The sequence below is a fragment of the Scleropages formosus genome, chromosome 13 (assembly GCF_900964775.1).
Source record: "Scleropages formosus chromosome 13, fSclFor1.1, whole genome shotgun sequence".
Lineage (NCBI taxonomy): Eukaryota > Metazoa > Chordata > Actinopteri > Osteoglossiformes > Osteoglossidae > Scleropages > Scleropages formosus.
The window spans coordinates 9,458,749-9,474,394 of record NC_041818.1 but is presented as its reverse complement, the minus strand read 5'-3'; the positions used below and the strand labels follow the sequence as shown (position 1 = coordinate 9,474,394).

The following is a 15,646-nucleotide window of genomic DNA, read 5'->3' as shown; positions in this document are numbered from 1 at the left end:
CCAAAACAAGAAGAGTAAATAGCGTAGCAGAACTGGAACTTTCCGGTCTGCTGGATGCGCAGGTGCGTGTGCGAACATACGGCACGACGTGTTGGGGACAATCAGCCTTGAACGTGAATGTATGAATGCGCCGAGCCCAGAGCAGATTAGGGGACGTGACCAGTAGACTGACGAAACAGAAGGAGAAGGAGATCTCTCTTTATTTTAGACGTCGCTTTGTCGCGAAGGAACAAACGAAAGGTCATACGCTCATAAACGCTCATAAACGCACACACTCAGGGTTCAGATCGGCACGTGCGCGTGTACTGATGCTTTCCGACAGTTCTGGGAAAATTGTAAAGCTTGAATTTAACGCGTATTTTTTTTTATATTCTTTGCGTGCTGTACGTGAACTAGTTTTGCTGGACCGAACTAGAGAGAGACAAGTATATGTAGACTACGTCCACAGAGGCTGGTCTGGCAGGGATTGGACCCGCTGTATATGGGGAAAAGAGGATTTTCTAGGTTTTCTTGACGTGGAAGGGGGTTGAGGTTTGTGGGGGGAGGGGGGGGGGGTACCTGCACTGTAATCCCAAAGCTGAAGAATTCCTACAAGCGCTCGGAGACGTGGGCCTCGGAGGTACCACTGCCTCCGCGTTCCGTTGTTTCTTTGCCAGCGTCCCGATCCGCTTCGGTCCTCGTTCTCGTTTTCGTTCGCATACTTCGTGCCGCGTGTTTATTTAGACCGCGTATTCCTGCGTACGTGTCTTCGGTTCGTTTGCCGGGCCTTGCGGAGCACAGGAAAGCCCGGCGATCCGCTGTCCGACCTGCCCGTTACCGGTTCGGTGTCCGGATGGATTTTAATACTTGCTTAGAATTAACTCGCGCATGAAAAATCTCAGTTCTGTCCTTTTATTAGCGCAGTCCCAGATCGTACATAATTCCCCCCAAACGATTCGGTGTAATTAACGGCGGGACGGCAGCTCCGAACGGCTCGGTCGACCGTGATCGAAGACGAGGTCCAAGAGACCAAAAGCCGGGACACGCGGCAGGTGTCCTCTACTGCGAGCTCTCTGTCCTTTTCCTTCCGCGGGCTCTACGGTTCTGATATGGAACACACAGCTTGACGTTACACCCGAAGTTGGGCCGGTTTCCACAGATATATATATATATATATATATGTATTCAGGTATGGGAAATATTGTAGCGCTCCACATGTATAATATTTTACCAAGGTAAAACTGTCCAAATAGAATCTACGTAGCATATTTATAAGGTGCCGACTGAATGGGAACATCCAGCTGCTCCCAAACGTGAGCGGCAGCTCTGAGATCCTTAACAACGTTCTCTTTTCTTATTTATAGAGTAATTCCCGGTTATCCATATATTGGCGGGCGAGGGTCAGGATGTTATAGATACGTTGTTAGACGAGGGTAGGGATGTTTTAGATGTATTGCCGGATGAGGTTGTGCACAGGGACGTCTCCAGACCATGATCCGAACCATCCCTGGGTTCCATCCCACTTCTGACACCACTATAGGTTATACACCGTGAGGTTGCGCGGTCACGTTCCTCACTCGACGCACCGTTTAGACAGGATTCTGCACAGTTTTTACAGCGCGACACTGCTTCTGCAATATGAATCGAGCCGAACGGGACAGATCGGATGGCCGTTTGGTCTTCGACCGACACGTTTTTTTTTTTTTCATAAATAAAAATACTCGAAAAAATACAAAAAAAAAAAAAAAAAAAAAGTGATTAACACCACGACACGACACGCGAGCTGGCCTCTTCCTATCCTGCAGACTTCCCGTAACGTTTTTCTCCCATCCGCTTGTTGCACCGGACGTAACGTTACGATCCGCTTCACAAAAACTCGTAACGTTCGCGACAACGTATTGGGCGTTTCTCCGAAACCCACCGATGTAGCCGTTTTCTTGGAGCAATATATTTTAAACGAAATTACTGCGAGGTGTACACCGGTGCCAGACGTGAACTAAAAGCCAACGCTCACGGGCGAGAAGCACTGCACACCGTTGAACCGAACTGTGCCGAACGCCCCCCCCGACCCCCCGAGCCACCGTCTTCCTTTCACCCGCTTTCAGCTCCGGTTCACCGATGTATAATCTACACACTGTTCTTCTGCTTGTCTCCATCCCTCTCTCTCGAAGTAAATGTACACGAAGACAAACTGTGTGAATAAATGCGATGGGAGCTTTTTTCCGCACCGGAGAAATGGTCTTAGGAGGCTTCCCGCCCGCGGCCCACAGCAGGGTTGTGTGAGGTCTGTTGACGGGAACCTTGCCGGAACACCCCCCCCCCCCAAGGCCGCCCCCTCCGTTCTGCCATTTTTCTAACTGCAGACTTGCTGTACAGCATCCGTCCTTCCATACAACCTCTTTTAGCTACGATTTCTGGCAAAGAAATAGAGAAAAGAAAAAAAAATGTTTTATCTTAATTTAAAAAAACGAAATAATAAAAATACTCGTGAAAATGAGAGTGAATGTTGTTATTTTTAAGGAGCGGTGTCGTTCTGTGTCGTCGAACGCCGCCGGTTTCGCACTTTCGGAAACCGTTCACGGCACGCCGTGCTCGCGGTGCTCCGGGTGCGAGGCAGGGCCCGCCCTGGTGCTCACGTGTTCACGCGCTGCAGCTGGAGCAAACCAACGAGAGCACGTCATTTTATTCAGCATGGAATGCTAAACTGTCCCGTAAATGTTGTTCATCCCGCACAAACTATGCGCGCGCACACACACTGGCTGAAACCGCTTGTCCCAAGTGGGGTCGCGGCGAACCGGAACCTCACCTGGCAACACAGGACGTAAGGCTGGAGGAGACACACCCAGGACGGGACGCCAGTCCATTACAAGGTACCCCAAGTGGGACTCGAACCCCAAACCCACCAGGGAGGAGGACCTGGCCAAACCCCCCCCCCCCCAAACTATGTCCAGCTGTATAAATGGGTAAATAACTGTAATTAACAGGGGGTGCGGTGGAACAGGGGGTTGGACCGGGTCCTGCTCTCCAGTGGGTCTGGGGTTCGAGTCCCGCTTGGGGTGCCTTGTGATGGACTGGCATCCCGTCTTGGGTGTGTTCCCTCCCCTCCAGCCTTACGCCCTGAGTTGCCGGGTTAGGCTCCGGCTCCCTGCGACCCAGTATGGGACAAGCGGTTCAGACAATGGGTGTGTATGTGTGTAATTGTAAGTAGCTTGTGTGTCACTTTGGAGAAAAGCAACAGCTAAATAAATAAATGTAAATGCACATTATTGCATTTATGATCAGCTTATAAGATAATGACACTTTTAAAGATGTGGACTGGAAAATGTAAATGAAGCATAGGCCTATATTTTGAGTGAGTTTTTCAGTAACTTCATGGCTTTTGCATTTTTGTGGAGTGAGCTAATCAAAAAAAAACCATTCATTTAGCAGAGACACTTTTCTCCAAAGCAACTTCCAATGAACTCTATGTAGTGTTATCAGCCCACACACCTTATTCACCGCGGTGACTTACACTGCTAGTTACACTACTTGCAATGGGTCACTCATCCATACATCAGTGGAACAGACTCTCTCTGTGTCACTCACACACTACGGGGGGACCTGAACATGTCTTTGGATTGTGGGAGGAAACCAGAGCACCTGAAAACTTACACTGCTAGATACACTACTTACACTGTGTCACTCATCCATACATCAGTGGAACACACACACTCTCTCTCTCTGTCACTCTCCCGCTATGGGTGAACCTGATCAGCATGTCTTTGGAGTGTGGGAGGAAACCAGAACACCTGAAGACTCACACTGCTAGATACACTACTTACACTGGGTCACTCATCCATACATCAGTGGAACACACACACTCCCTCTGTCACCTACAAACTATGGGTGAACATGAACAGCCTGTCTTTGGACTGTGAGAGGAAACCAGAGCATCTAGCGGAAACCCACGCAGACGCCATACAGACTGAGCGGGGATCGAACCAAAATCCTCCCGCGCTGCCGAAGCACTGTGAAACGACAGCACTGCTCACCATGTCGCCCACATTAAAAAAAAAATACAAACAAGGCTCCCAGTACGGACACCTTCTTACACAGGCTGTTTTATCCATGGATGCGCAGTAGAAGAGGACACCCTTTCCTCGCATAACGTAAAGTTTCCAGGATCAATGCCTGTGTCTTTCAGCGCGCAAAGCACGTGGACGCCGCGTCCTACACGTACCTGGGGGTCCACATCGGCAACAAGCTGGACTGCTCACACAACACAGATGCAGCGTATTAGGAAAGACAGAAGATTGAACTTTCATAGAAAGCTGAGCTTGTTCATCGCATGTAGTAAAATTCTACATGTAAAGACACGGAGGAGGGAATGATCAAGGTCCGCGGACATTAATTCCAAGAAAAATGCATTTAAATGCTTTAAGGCTCGGCGTCGTTCGCTTTTAAACATTTCATGGTAAAGCTCTCGACAGTCAGGCCGTTATGAAGCAGCTCTTACAACTTAACCCTCTTCGTTCGAGGTATTTGGTGTCTTTGTTCAGACTTGGCAGTCCAGCAAAATACTCCATCTTTACAAAAAGTCCCAGATTCGTACTCTAAGCTGAAATTCATCAACCGATCGAATCAAAGCGGCTTCATTCCCGACCAGGCACCGTGTTGAAAACACCAATGAACCGACCGCGTCGTTCTTAGCCGATGGGCTGTGATTGTTCTTTCAGATCGGGCTCCAGCCTGCTAAATACATGGGCGTTTACTCTAGTGTTAATATTCGGTCCGGTGTCATTCGCTACATAGCATCAGTTTCTGAATTTCTTCAGAAAAGTGCACATTCATTGTTCTTTCCTCTGTGTCTTCACGTGTTTTATCAGACCCACAGTCACCAGTGCCATGTGCTGGAGAGGAACATCTCTGCTGATGAGACCCACAGACTCAACCTCCTTGTAAAGAAAGCAGGTTCTATCGTGGTGCTGAGCCCTGACTCAGTGGAAGCGGTGGCAGAGAGCAGGATGAGGAGGAAGTCAGAGTCCATTACGAACAATGGCTCACATCCCCTCCAAGAAGCGATCGCCACGAGCCCCTTTAGTCACCGGATCGTTCGGTTGCGGAGCACAAAGAGGCACTTTGGGAACCTTCTCGGCAGCAGCCATTTGGCCCCCTAAAGCCAGTCGAGGGCCTGTTGGCTCCTCAACACGGCAAAGCAGACAAGTGCATTGAGTTAATTTTTATTGCATGGCACAATGTGCAAATATTGATTTTGTTATTAATTCTGCTGCCAGTTTTCTCCAAAGCAACTTACAACTAGTCAACCATTCATAGAGTGAGCAATTAGGGTTAATTACATTGCTCAAGGGTATTGGAGCTGGAAAAGGGATTCAAACTTGCAACCTTGTGGTCTAGAGGCAGCAGCTCAAACTACCATGCTATTGCTGTTCAGGTGCTTAGTCAGGGTGTAATTTATTTTGTCTTTATTTCTCTTGGTGTAATTATACTGTATACTTCATTAGATATCATCCTGAGCTGCTGTAGGTGATTTTCCCTACAGGGATCAATAACGTATTATCTCACCTTGTCTCATTTACCTCACCTTACCTCACCTTACCATGCAGTCGAGCCCGATCTAGGGTCGAGTCGGCCGGGATGCCCTTTCCTGACTAGACGGAGAGCCACCTTGAATGGACTCCGGCTGTAAATGATCTTTTTTACTGTGCTGTACTGTACAGGCCTTCCTGTAGCTCAAAGTAAAGTGTGTGAAACCGCTGTGTCCCTTGGTTTTACCGTGAACTGGTTCGTTGATAAGAAGCAGTCTTTGTCATGCGATGTAATACATTTACGTTTCTTTACATTTATTTGTTTAGTAGAAGCTAAATAAAATTACAATTAATTATAATTAAATTAAATTATAACTATATAATAACACTCTATATGTAGTGTTATTATATAGTTATAATAGGTGTGTAACAACCAATTCCATATGTTAGTTGAGAGGAAATTGTGTGTTTTTTTTTTTAATGTTTTGATTTTATAAGTTGAATATTTTGTGCAGTAATAACATCCATCCCTGTAGGGTTCACACACTCTCAAGCAGCCTAGTTTGAACTCATGTGGACATTTTCACACTTATTCATTTGGCTGACACTGTTAAGGTTACAATTACTTACCCATTTATACAGCTGGGCAATGTTTTTTTTTTTAAATGTTTTTTTAATGTTAACGTTTAACATTTAGGGTAAGTACCTCACTCAAGAGCACTACAGCCAGCAGCGGAGAGCAAACCTGCAACCTTCGGGTCTAAAGGCAGCAACAACCACTACAGTATCAGCTGTCCCTAGGGTGGAGGGACACAGAGTAGAAGGTTCCAGACAGGCCACACGCCAAGAGCCTCCCTGGGTGACAATTAGCGATGCAGCTCCCTTGTTCTTCACTTCTTCTTCCGCTTCAGTAGCACTGCTGTCTCACGGTGCCTGGGTGGTAGGAGAGGAGGTGGGTTCGATCCCCACTCAGTCTGCGTGGATTTCCTCTCGGTGCTCTGGTTTCCTCTCACAGTCCAACGACCTGCTGTTCAGGTTCGCCCACAGTGTGAGAGTGACAGAGAGAGAGTGTGTGTGTTCCACTGATGTATGGATGAGTGAGCCAGTGTAAGTAGTGTGTCTAGCAGTGTAAGTCTTTGGGTGCTCTGGTTTCCTCCCACACTCCAAAGACATGCTGTTCAGGTTCCCCCATAGCATGAGAGTGATAGAGAGAGAGTGTGTGTGTGTGTTCCACTGATGTATGGATGAGTAAGCCAGTGTAAGTAGTGTGTCTAGCAGTGTAAGTCTTTGGGTGCTCTGGTTTCCTCCCACACTCCAAAGACATGCTGTTCAGGTTCCCCCATAGTGTGTGAGTGACAGAGAGAGTGTGTTCCATGTATGGATGAGTGACCCAGTGTAATTAGTGTATCTAGCAGTGTAAGTCACCGCGGTGAATAAGGTGTGTGAGGGAATAGTAACACTACATAAAGTTCACCGGATGTCACTTTGAAGAAAAGTATCTGCTAAGTGAGTAAATGTAGCAGATGCTTTTCTCCAAAGCAACTTCCAATGAACTCTAGCTGAGATTTGGAAAGGTTCGGAAAGTTAAATTATCACAGTGTTTTAGCTATTGATACATGTAGTCTGGGTTTATGAATTTTTTTTTTGTTCTTAGAACTGACTACGGGGATTTTTTTTCTTTTAAAAAAAACACATTTCTGCTGAAACCCTGCACAAAAATGTTATACAGTCATTTTGGTGTCACCCCCCTCCGATCATGGTGCCACCCCGTGCGCTCCGCACCCCTCGCACCCCCAGTGACGTCACTGCACTAACAGTCGCGCTTCTCCTCCTTATGCGACAATTAATTGCACCTTTATTTGTCATCGCGGTGATGTCATCGTTTCCGTCCTTAAAGGGCTTAGAAACGACAACATGGAGCTTTTCTCCATCTGACCATCCGAAGGCTCTTTGAAAACGCACTGAACCTGTTTCTTCTCTCTGACTGAACAAGCCAGGTAAGGCACCTACTTTTTACCGCAAACTTTTCACGTACAACATAATGAATAAACTTTTTTCCCTGAACAGCGGAATTGCTGCAACTCGTGTAAAATCTTGTCTGAATTATGAGTTATTGTTCGCTTTAATCATGTTTCATGACAGTAACACAGGTTGGCTACTGTTTCTGCTGTGTTTTCGAAGGAAAAATAAAGAAATCGGAGTTTGAATTAATTTAAAGACGTTAACAGTAGACTTATGCAGCATTCATTTGCAGTTGTGTGCGATTTGAATGAGCTGCACTTAAAAAAAATAAATGATATTTTAAGAGAACGGCTCCATTCGTCTGAAAATTTTCCGCACAACTGTGTCGACTGTAGTGTATGAGGGTAAAAGTGCTGTTTTACATGTTTTACATGTCACCTTGAAGTTTGGGTGAGAGCGCCGCGCGAGTTGACGCAGGACGCGCTTCCATGCAGTTCCACTGGTGTCCGCCAGGCGGCGCCCTTTCCGAACGCGATAGAATTCGAACTGCCCGGTTCTTACTCGAAAGTGCGGTGTGTGTGTGTGTGTTAGTGCGTGTTAGTGCAGACAAAATATTTCCAGTTTGCCCTCACGATTATATGTCACAGTTACTTCCTTTAGTTATACATTAACAGTTCTGAAGTGATGGCTGTGAAACCTCACTGAAATACAGTTTGAATGTTCGACTATGGTATTTTACCATATGCTTTACCGGGTGCCTTAAAGAAAGCTTCACTGAACGACAAGTGGCTCCTCTCACAGAATGTGGCTGCGCTGCCGCACTGCGCTGCTCACCTCTTCCCTCGGCCTTGGCCTGCTCACCCTGATCACCCTGCTCACCTTGCTCACCCTTTCGGCCGCCCTCGCGAAGCTGGACACGTTCCGCGGCTGCGCCGTGCGCGACTTCTCCTTCGTGGCCCAGAAGCCGGGCTGCCGCGGCCTGCGTGTGTCCACCGAGGCGTGCTGGGGTCGATGCCGCACCTGGGAGGTGAGCCGTCCATTGCCTGGACCCCCTAACCCAGCCTCGATGGCTTTTATGAACAGCTCTGGTGAAACATCCACCTGCACAATGTGTGTGTGTGTGTGTGTGTGTGTGAGTCCTCTGCGACACAGGAAAGTCCCCATAACGTGGAGCGGTGGCCTTGAGTCGCAGGTGATGCTGCAGCCGAGATGTTTGGATGGCGCTTCCCCGCTGCCGTCCCTCTGACACGTCCTCCTCTGTGCTTGAGCCCTGCAGAAGCCCGTCCCGGAGCCGCCCTACATCCAGCGGCACCACCGAGTCTGCACCTACAGCCGCGCCCGCTACCTGACGGCCCGCCTGGCCGCCTGCCCGCCCCACGTGTCGCCGCTGTACCCGTACCCGACGGCTCTGCAGTGCGACTGCGCCCTCTGCTCCACGCGGGACACCGAGTGCGAGACCCTGTGAGGCAGAGAGCGCAGTGAGGAGCCTTTACAGCGTGAACCCGGTTGCGGCTAAGAGTGACCGCGGTAAATGATGGAGCTGTGCTGTACGTTAATAAAGTGGCGCGATTTCGCTGCTCTCTCCTCCCGTGTCTGCTTGTCGTTCATTCTCTGTGGACCCGTGTCTTTGCCAAATATAAAAAATGACAACAGACCTGAGATGAATCAACGAATGGTTTATTTGTTGGTTTGTCGATTTTGCACGTTTTAGGTAACGAGTATATCTGTGGCATTTAGAAATGGGCAGAACATAAAGCGGGCAAATATAAATAGGAGGCTCTGCTGCCGCAACACAAGCAGCGAGGTCAGCGGTGCTGTAGCTGGACAGCGGAGAGGGAGCTGCGGAGGAGTCTGCAGAGCTCAGGCCACAGGGGAAAGGGCACAGGGCGGGTGCATGTTCGCCCTGGCGAGAGCGCAAAGCCATTGCTGGTGCACGTCCTCCTTCCTTTAAATGTGCTCTGCAAAGAAAAATGGAATAAAGCCCAAATACAAAAACATATTTACAATAAATACTTTGGCTGGAGTCTTCTTCTCTGCCCTTACTTTCTCCCTAAACATCTGCCCACTCCTTAGCCACCTTTCCCTTTTGTCCCGTCTGCCCCCCACACAGGCTGCGAGCGCAGCGATAATTGTGCTACCCAGAGTGCCGTGCGCTGGGGCGACCGCTTGACAAGCTTCAGTAGCGTGCTTTTCGGCACATGTCGCAGCGGCAGGCGCGGGCTGTCAGTATCTCGATGTCGTCGTGGTGACGGCCACGGGGGCAGTCCAGACGCACCTTGACCTGATAACGCAGAGCAGCACGCGTGAGTTAGAGATGTGATGTATGACAGACGCATTTCTCCACGTGCATCGCGGCTGCATCGCTCGTTTGTCTGTTGGGGCATGGTGACGCAGCGAATAGCAAGGGGACATGGGTTCCATCTCCTGCTCAGTTAGCATGGAGTGTGCATGTTTTCCCCAGGTTTGTGCAGCTTTCCACAGGGTGCTCTGGTTTCCTCCAACAGCCCAGACCTGTTTCACGTGAAGTGGTGACTCTAAATTACCCATGATGTGTGAGTGTGTGCGAGAATGGGAGCGAGAGACACCATTTATGATCAAGGGGTTTCCCGTTAAGACACCACAGAGGGGTCTTGCTCTAGAGCTCTTAAGTGCACTGTATTCAAAGTGCTTGAATAGCAGCGTTCAAGCGAACACATCGATGGAATTGAAGAAGCCACACGCTCTCTAATCTGGGCGAACACATGTTAGAAGTGGAACTACACGCTGTCGGCACTGGCAGTGGAACACACCTTTGTGTCCTTGCTGATGGTGCAGCAGCGGGAGGCCGACGTGATGTTGTGGGTGAAGTTGGAGGCCACGAGCACAGAGTAGCGTGAGGGGAAGGCACTGGACTCGCAGTATCCAACACAGGCGTGGACCAGGTGGGTTCCCCGGCACGTCCCCCGCCTGTCACTGCGGATCGTCACGTTGAACGCTGACGGGAGGACGGCGCCAGGTTCGGGTAGGACCGGGAGGACGGTTCGAAGAGGAGGACAGGGCACACGTATTAGCGGAACTTCTTTATATGATGTCGCTGTGAAAGGTTACAAGTATTCTGGGAAACATGTGCAAGATGTGTATATCCTTGTGTGCGTGTGTATATGTGAGTTCGAGAGTCTGTTTCCGTGTATAAACTGGAAGAAGAGTCTCACGGTAGAGATGGCATCCTGGGCCCAGGCCATCATAGCTCCAGCTGAAGGCTGCAAGCAGCACCACGAGCAAGAGGCCAAAGGTCAGAATTCCTCCAGGAGACATGACTGCAATGGCCTGTGAAAGATGAGCACATGGATGCATACACACACACACATCAGAATCGTGAGACACACAAAACAGGTCATGGCAATTTGGCTTCTGTCCCCTTACAGTGTTCTGTAAGTCTATCTGTGTCTCTGTATCACGGCACCATGTTTTACTGTATTATTTTTTATTTACTGTATTACTGGGGCACCAGGTAGCATAGTGCTTAGAGCCACAGCCTTGCAACCAAAAGATTCAGGCTGAAATCCCACCTCTTACTGTAAGTATCCTTGAACAAAGTACTTAAATTACTCCAGTAAAATAGTTAAAGAAATAAAATATTACCCAGCTGTATAAATGTGGTAACTGTGAGTAGCTTAGTGCACAAACCTAACACTATAAGTCGCTTTAGAGAAAAGTGTCTCCACAGTGTATAAATAATACTTTCACATGCAGGCTTCTCCATTTTCTAAAACACAGAAGTTTGCATTTTCTCCAAATGTGTTTTCTCCAGATGCTCTGGTTTCCTTCCACAGTCCAAAGTCGTGTGTTTCAGGTGAACTGCTAATTCAGTTTCCCTCTCTCTCTCTCTGTCTGCATATGTGTGTGTGTGTGTGTGTGTGTGTGTGTGTGTGTGTTAGTTATTGCTCTGCAAAAGACTGGTACCCTGTGACTACATTCACATTTCCAGCTGATTTAAATATTTTTTCCACAGAAAAAGACACTTATGACAATAAGACCTTACTAGTTTCTTGTAGATGTTACCAGTCCCCTATAGATATTACTAGTTCCCTGTAAATATTATTAGCGGACTGTAGACATTACTAGCTGCCTATAGACCTTACTAGGTGCCTGTGGCAGCGACATTCACGCTGCAAATAGCTAGATGATAGTAACAGATGACGCTGGACTAACTTACAAAGTTGTCAGCTGACTGGGAACAAATGGATCTGAAGGAGATGTCTCTTAAGACACTTTAAGACAGCAGGGATTCAGCAGTTATGAGGGAGATAAGGAGTTTATTCCAGCACACCGGGTCCAAACTGAAAACCAGTGGGATCTATATTTTGTGTGTCTGAGTGGGACAAGCAGGCTGGTGGGGACTGATCACAACTCGTACGTATCGGGCTGCTGATCCTTTCGCTGCCCGCTGGGCCATAAAATAAGTTTTGGACTCAATATGGGCAGAGATGACGACAACTCGCTGTACATTTACTGAAACATTACACATGTAATACGCACTTTTGTGTGCTGTTAGACACAAGAGATCTGGGGGCCATTGCTTATTTGTACACTACAGTGAATAAAAGTAAAAAGGATACAAACAGCAATCTATGAATCCTCATTTTTACAACCGTTAGTGAAGAAACAAACATAATGATATTCTCACATTTTGTATATTCTCATAGAAAAAGTGTGAAGTTGTGCCTTGAAGAGGAGATACAAAAAGCCAGCAATATGACTTTGCAAGTATCTATTACACATCAATGTGTAATTTATTGCTCTGTCATGTTGTATTACGCAGAAATTAACTTTTATTGCCCTCACCCATGAATATTTATTGTATTGCCATAGATTTGGCTCCATAAAAATGACAGTTGTGCATTTTCTCTGTGCCCAGGGTTGCTGTAATACATACTGTAATGTTTTCCCCAGGAGTTTACAGTCCCTGCTTGTAGACATGACCTGACCCCTGAGTACAGTTTCCAGCTCCGTCATGTGGTAAAGCAAGTCATTCAGAGGGTAGTATTACCCGCGGACCTTGTTATACCGTGGTAAAGCAAAGTGCTTCACTCCCCAGGCCTTACTGGCTCGGCGCTCCTCTCCTGTGGGTGTGTACGAGGGCAGCCGGAGGCCGTCACACTTCGAGACGCTGCTTTTTTGTGGTTCTTCTCTGTCGCTGAAATGCAGTGTCAGTTCTTCACAGTCTCAGTGCTTCATAGTTACAGAAGGCACTACAATTTATATATATCTATATATATTTTTATGGTTAGAATTATTTATATATGATATATATTTATTATATATTTTGAGATATAGTATATAAACATATACTGTATATCTATGTTTATATATCACAAAAAAATGTTACTAGGAATGTGATCAGGAATTTTGGATATTCAGATAGTTTTATGCAGCTACAGGTGTGAGGTACATTGGTTCATATGGTGGAAAGTAAAAAAATATTAACTGTACCATAAAATCATGTGTCTGCATCTGAATCTCTCTTTCTGCTAATGTAATGAACACGTTTTATTTCCTCTGAGATGTACGTCGCCTTGGAGAAAAGCATCCGCTAATTGAATACATGTAAATGTGAATTTTCCGGTACCTACATGTGTTCCAGTAATGAAGTGTAACAATACTGTGGTAAACAACACTGCGATGCCCCAATTTTTATCAGCACCTTTGTCCTGGAACGCTACGAGCAAAACCCGAAAAACGGTCACGTTATCGTTAATGACAAAGTTTATTCCACTTGAGTGGCTGAGCGTCCTGCTGACTCCGCTGTCATATTACGGTAAAAGCCTGGTGTCGTTACCAGTGGAGACGGTGGGACATCAAGCCTACTTACAGAATACACATCAGAGGGACACTTGACGTGTTCAGGTTAAGGCCAGACTTAAGGACACTTCCCCTTTTACCATTCCAGCGCTGTAACCGCACCCTGTGCTCGAACACTCATTTCCAGCCATTGTCTTAATGAGGGTTAAAAACATCTTTTTTTTTTTTCCCCAGAACCGCTTGTCCCATACGGGGTCACGGGGAACCGGAGCCTACCCGGTAACACAGGGCGTAAGGCCAGAGGGGGAGGGGACACACCCAGGACGGGACGCCAGTCCATCGCAAGGCACCCCAAGCGGGACTCGAACCCCAAACCCACCGGACAGCAGGACTGTGGTCCAACCCACTGCGCCACCGCACCCCCCTATTTCAGAACTGCTTGTCCCATACGGGGTCGCGGGGAACTGGAGCCTACCCAGTAACACAGGGTGTAAGGCCGGAGGGGACACACCCAGGACGGGACGCCAGTCCGTCGCAAGGCACCCCAAGCGGGACTCGAATCCCAGACCCACCGGAGAGCAGGACTGCGGTCCAACCCACTGCGCCACCGCACCCCCTGTTAAAAACATCAACAACGATAAATTAATTTCACCACATATCTTTGAATTTTATGTACTGTTGATGTCTGATATTTCTTATGGTCTGGAATATAGAATATGGTCTGTCTGATATTTCTTAAAGACAAGCATCCCTCAAATGAACAGGAGGGAAGATGCTAGAAACGGAAAGATGGGCTACGCGGGGGGGGGGGGGGGTGTTTCAGTCACTTTTTTAGGCCGAATCCAGACCATATTGTGCCCAGTGACTGTTCCAGGAAGGCATTTACACAAAAAACAACACAAAATTCTTATTCTAAAAAGAATAAACTCAAAACATTATTATATCTTCATACGGCGATAGATGCATTTTCAATTGATCTTATGCAAAGATCGTAACCCTCAAGTCACATATTGTGCGGAAGTCATCGCATCCAGCACATGTTGGAGACAACGCTGAATTTTATACAGAAAAAATGAGTAAGTAATATTCAGATAATATTTTTACAAATAACACAATGGCAACCTGCTTTCACTCCGACCAAGAGCCGAAACAGTTCTGCTCGGACGCAGGCGAGCGGCGGCACTCAACACTCCCAGATATTAAGACAACGACATTTATTTGTTTGGCTGACACTTCTCACCAAAGCATCTTAAAATAAACTACCTGCAGTTGTTTAGGCATTTTAGACAGCTGGGTAATTTTACCGGAGAAGATTAGGATAGGTACCTCGCTTAAGGGTACTACAGCTGGAGGTGGGATTTGAACCAATCCCACCTCCAGCTGTAGTACCCTTATGCAAGGTACGTACCCCAGCAGAGAGCAGTTCTCGTTACCTGTCAGTACGCCGCAGGCTCTGTCCAGGTGTAGAGTAGGTGTGTTGAAGGTGTGTAGACAGGTGTGCGTGTGGATGCACCTCCTCACACGCCGCTATTTGTAGCACAGGTGAGGCCGAGCCTTCCTCCGCACCGGGACACACCCACTGTCGCGTTTCGGCACCGCGCGTCGACCCCTCCTCTGCCCTGTAGTCTACGTTTCCGAAAGCCTAAGTCTCTTGTGGTATCTTACCCCGCTGTCGCCTCTGTCCTTCCAAATTCCTTCCTCTCCCGCTGTCTTAACCGGTAACAGAGGTCGACACTGACAACAACGGCCTCATAAATGAGGGAAAGTAGATAGGTTTCCCATCCTAGGAAAAGGAGGGAAGGATATTAATCAAATCTGCCTGGGGTGAATTTCCCTTTTAATTGGATTTTAAAGCCAATGCAGTTATGGAACTTTCTGCATATGAGTACGTTCAAATGTTTTTGTACAATACCTTAAATCGATATTACGTTTCTGTACTATGTTAATGTGCTCCAGATATGTCCATGATTGCGCCTTTTGTCTGCATTTTCCATTATTTTCAGTGTGTTATTAATGTAGAATCAGTGATGTAAGGAGGAAGGGCAAGGTCAGGTCAAGAAAGACTGCGGCTTTGGATCACGTGTCAAGTGATGGTCTGTTTTGTGTATTTGCCTTTGGGTTTGTATGCAAGTGCTTGAGTAATTTTTTTATCATTGGTAATTTATGAGAATATGATCTTTTGTTTCTTAGCATTCTTTTGGTATGTGTATGTAATACTATACTTTTTAGTCTTGAGTTTAAAGCATCATATATCATTTGCCCATTTGACATTTCATTATGTTTTCCATTTGAAAACCTCACATATTAAGTGAGTACCCTGTTTCCATGGAGCATTTAACTGCATTAACCTATGATTTGGTACAAAAAACCTAGTGACTGCAAGAGCAAAAACCACACTT

At 47.1% G+C, this 15,646-nt stretch overlaps 2 protein-coding genes across 3 annotated transcripts; one reads left to right on the top strand and one right to left on the bottom strand.

Annotated features, from left to right (window-relative positions):
- The first annotated feature begins 7,340 nt into the window (after positions 1-7,340).
- Positions 7,341-9,035, top strand: LOC114912139 (glycoprotein hormone beta-5-like). Its single transcript, XM_029257638.1, has 3 exons — positions 7,341-7,501; positions 8,268-8,493; positions 8,743-9,035. Exons 2-3 carry the CDS (start codon positions 8,269-8,271, stop codon positions 8,929-8,931), a joined length of 414 nt encoding a protein of 137 aa, XP_029113471.1. The 5' UTR covers positions 7,341-7,501; position 8,268; the 3' UTR covers positions 8,932-9,035.
- A 128-nt stretch (positions 9,036-9,163) lies between these two features.
- gpha2 (glycoprotein hormone subunit alpha 2) lies at positions 9,164-15,642 on the bottom strand. 2 transcript variants are annotated; one of them, XM_018737031.2, is made up of 5 exons: positions 14,913-15,642; positions 10,658-10,772; positions 10,256-10,440; positions 9,605-9,747; positions 9,164-9,424 (listed from the first exon to the last, which is right to left on the bottom strand). In XM_018737031.2, exons 2-4 carry the CDS (start codon positions 10,758-10,760, stop codon positions 9,643-9,645), a joined length of 393 nt encoding a protein of 130 aa, XP_018592547.1. In that variant the 5' UTR covers positions 10,761-10,772; positions 14,913-15,642; the 3' UTR covers positions 9,164-9,424; positions 9,605-9,642. The 2 variants fall into 2 exon arrangements, with proteins under 2 accessions (XP_018592547.1, XP_018592546.1); XM_018737030.2 differs by lacking the exon at positions 14,913-15,642 and having other exon boundaries at positions 10,658-10,853.
- Positions 15,643-15,646: the final 4 nt, after the last annotated feature.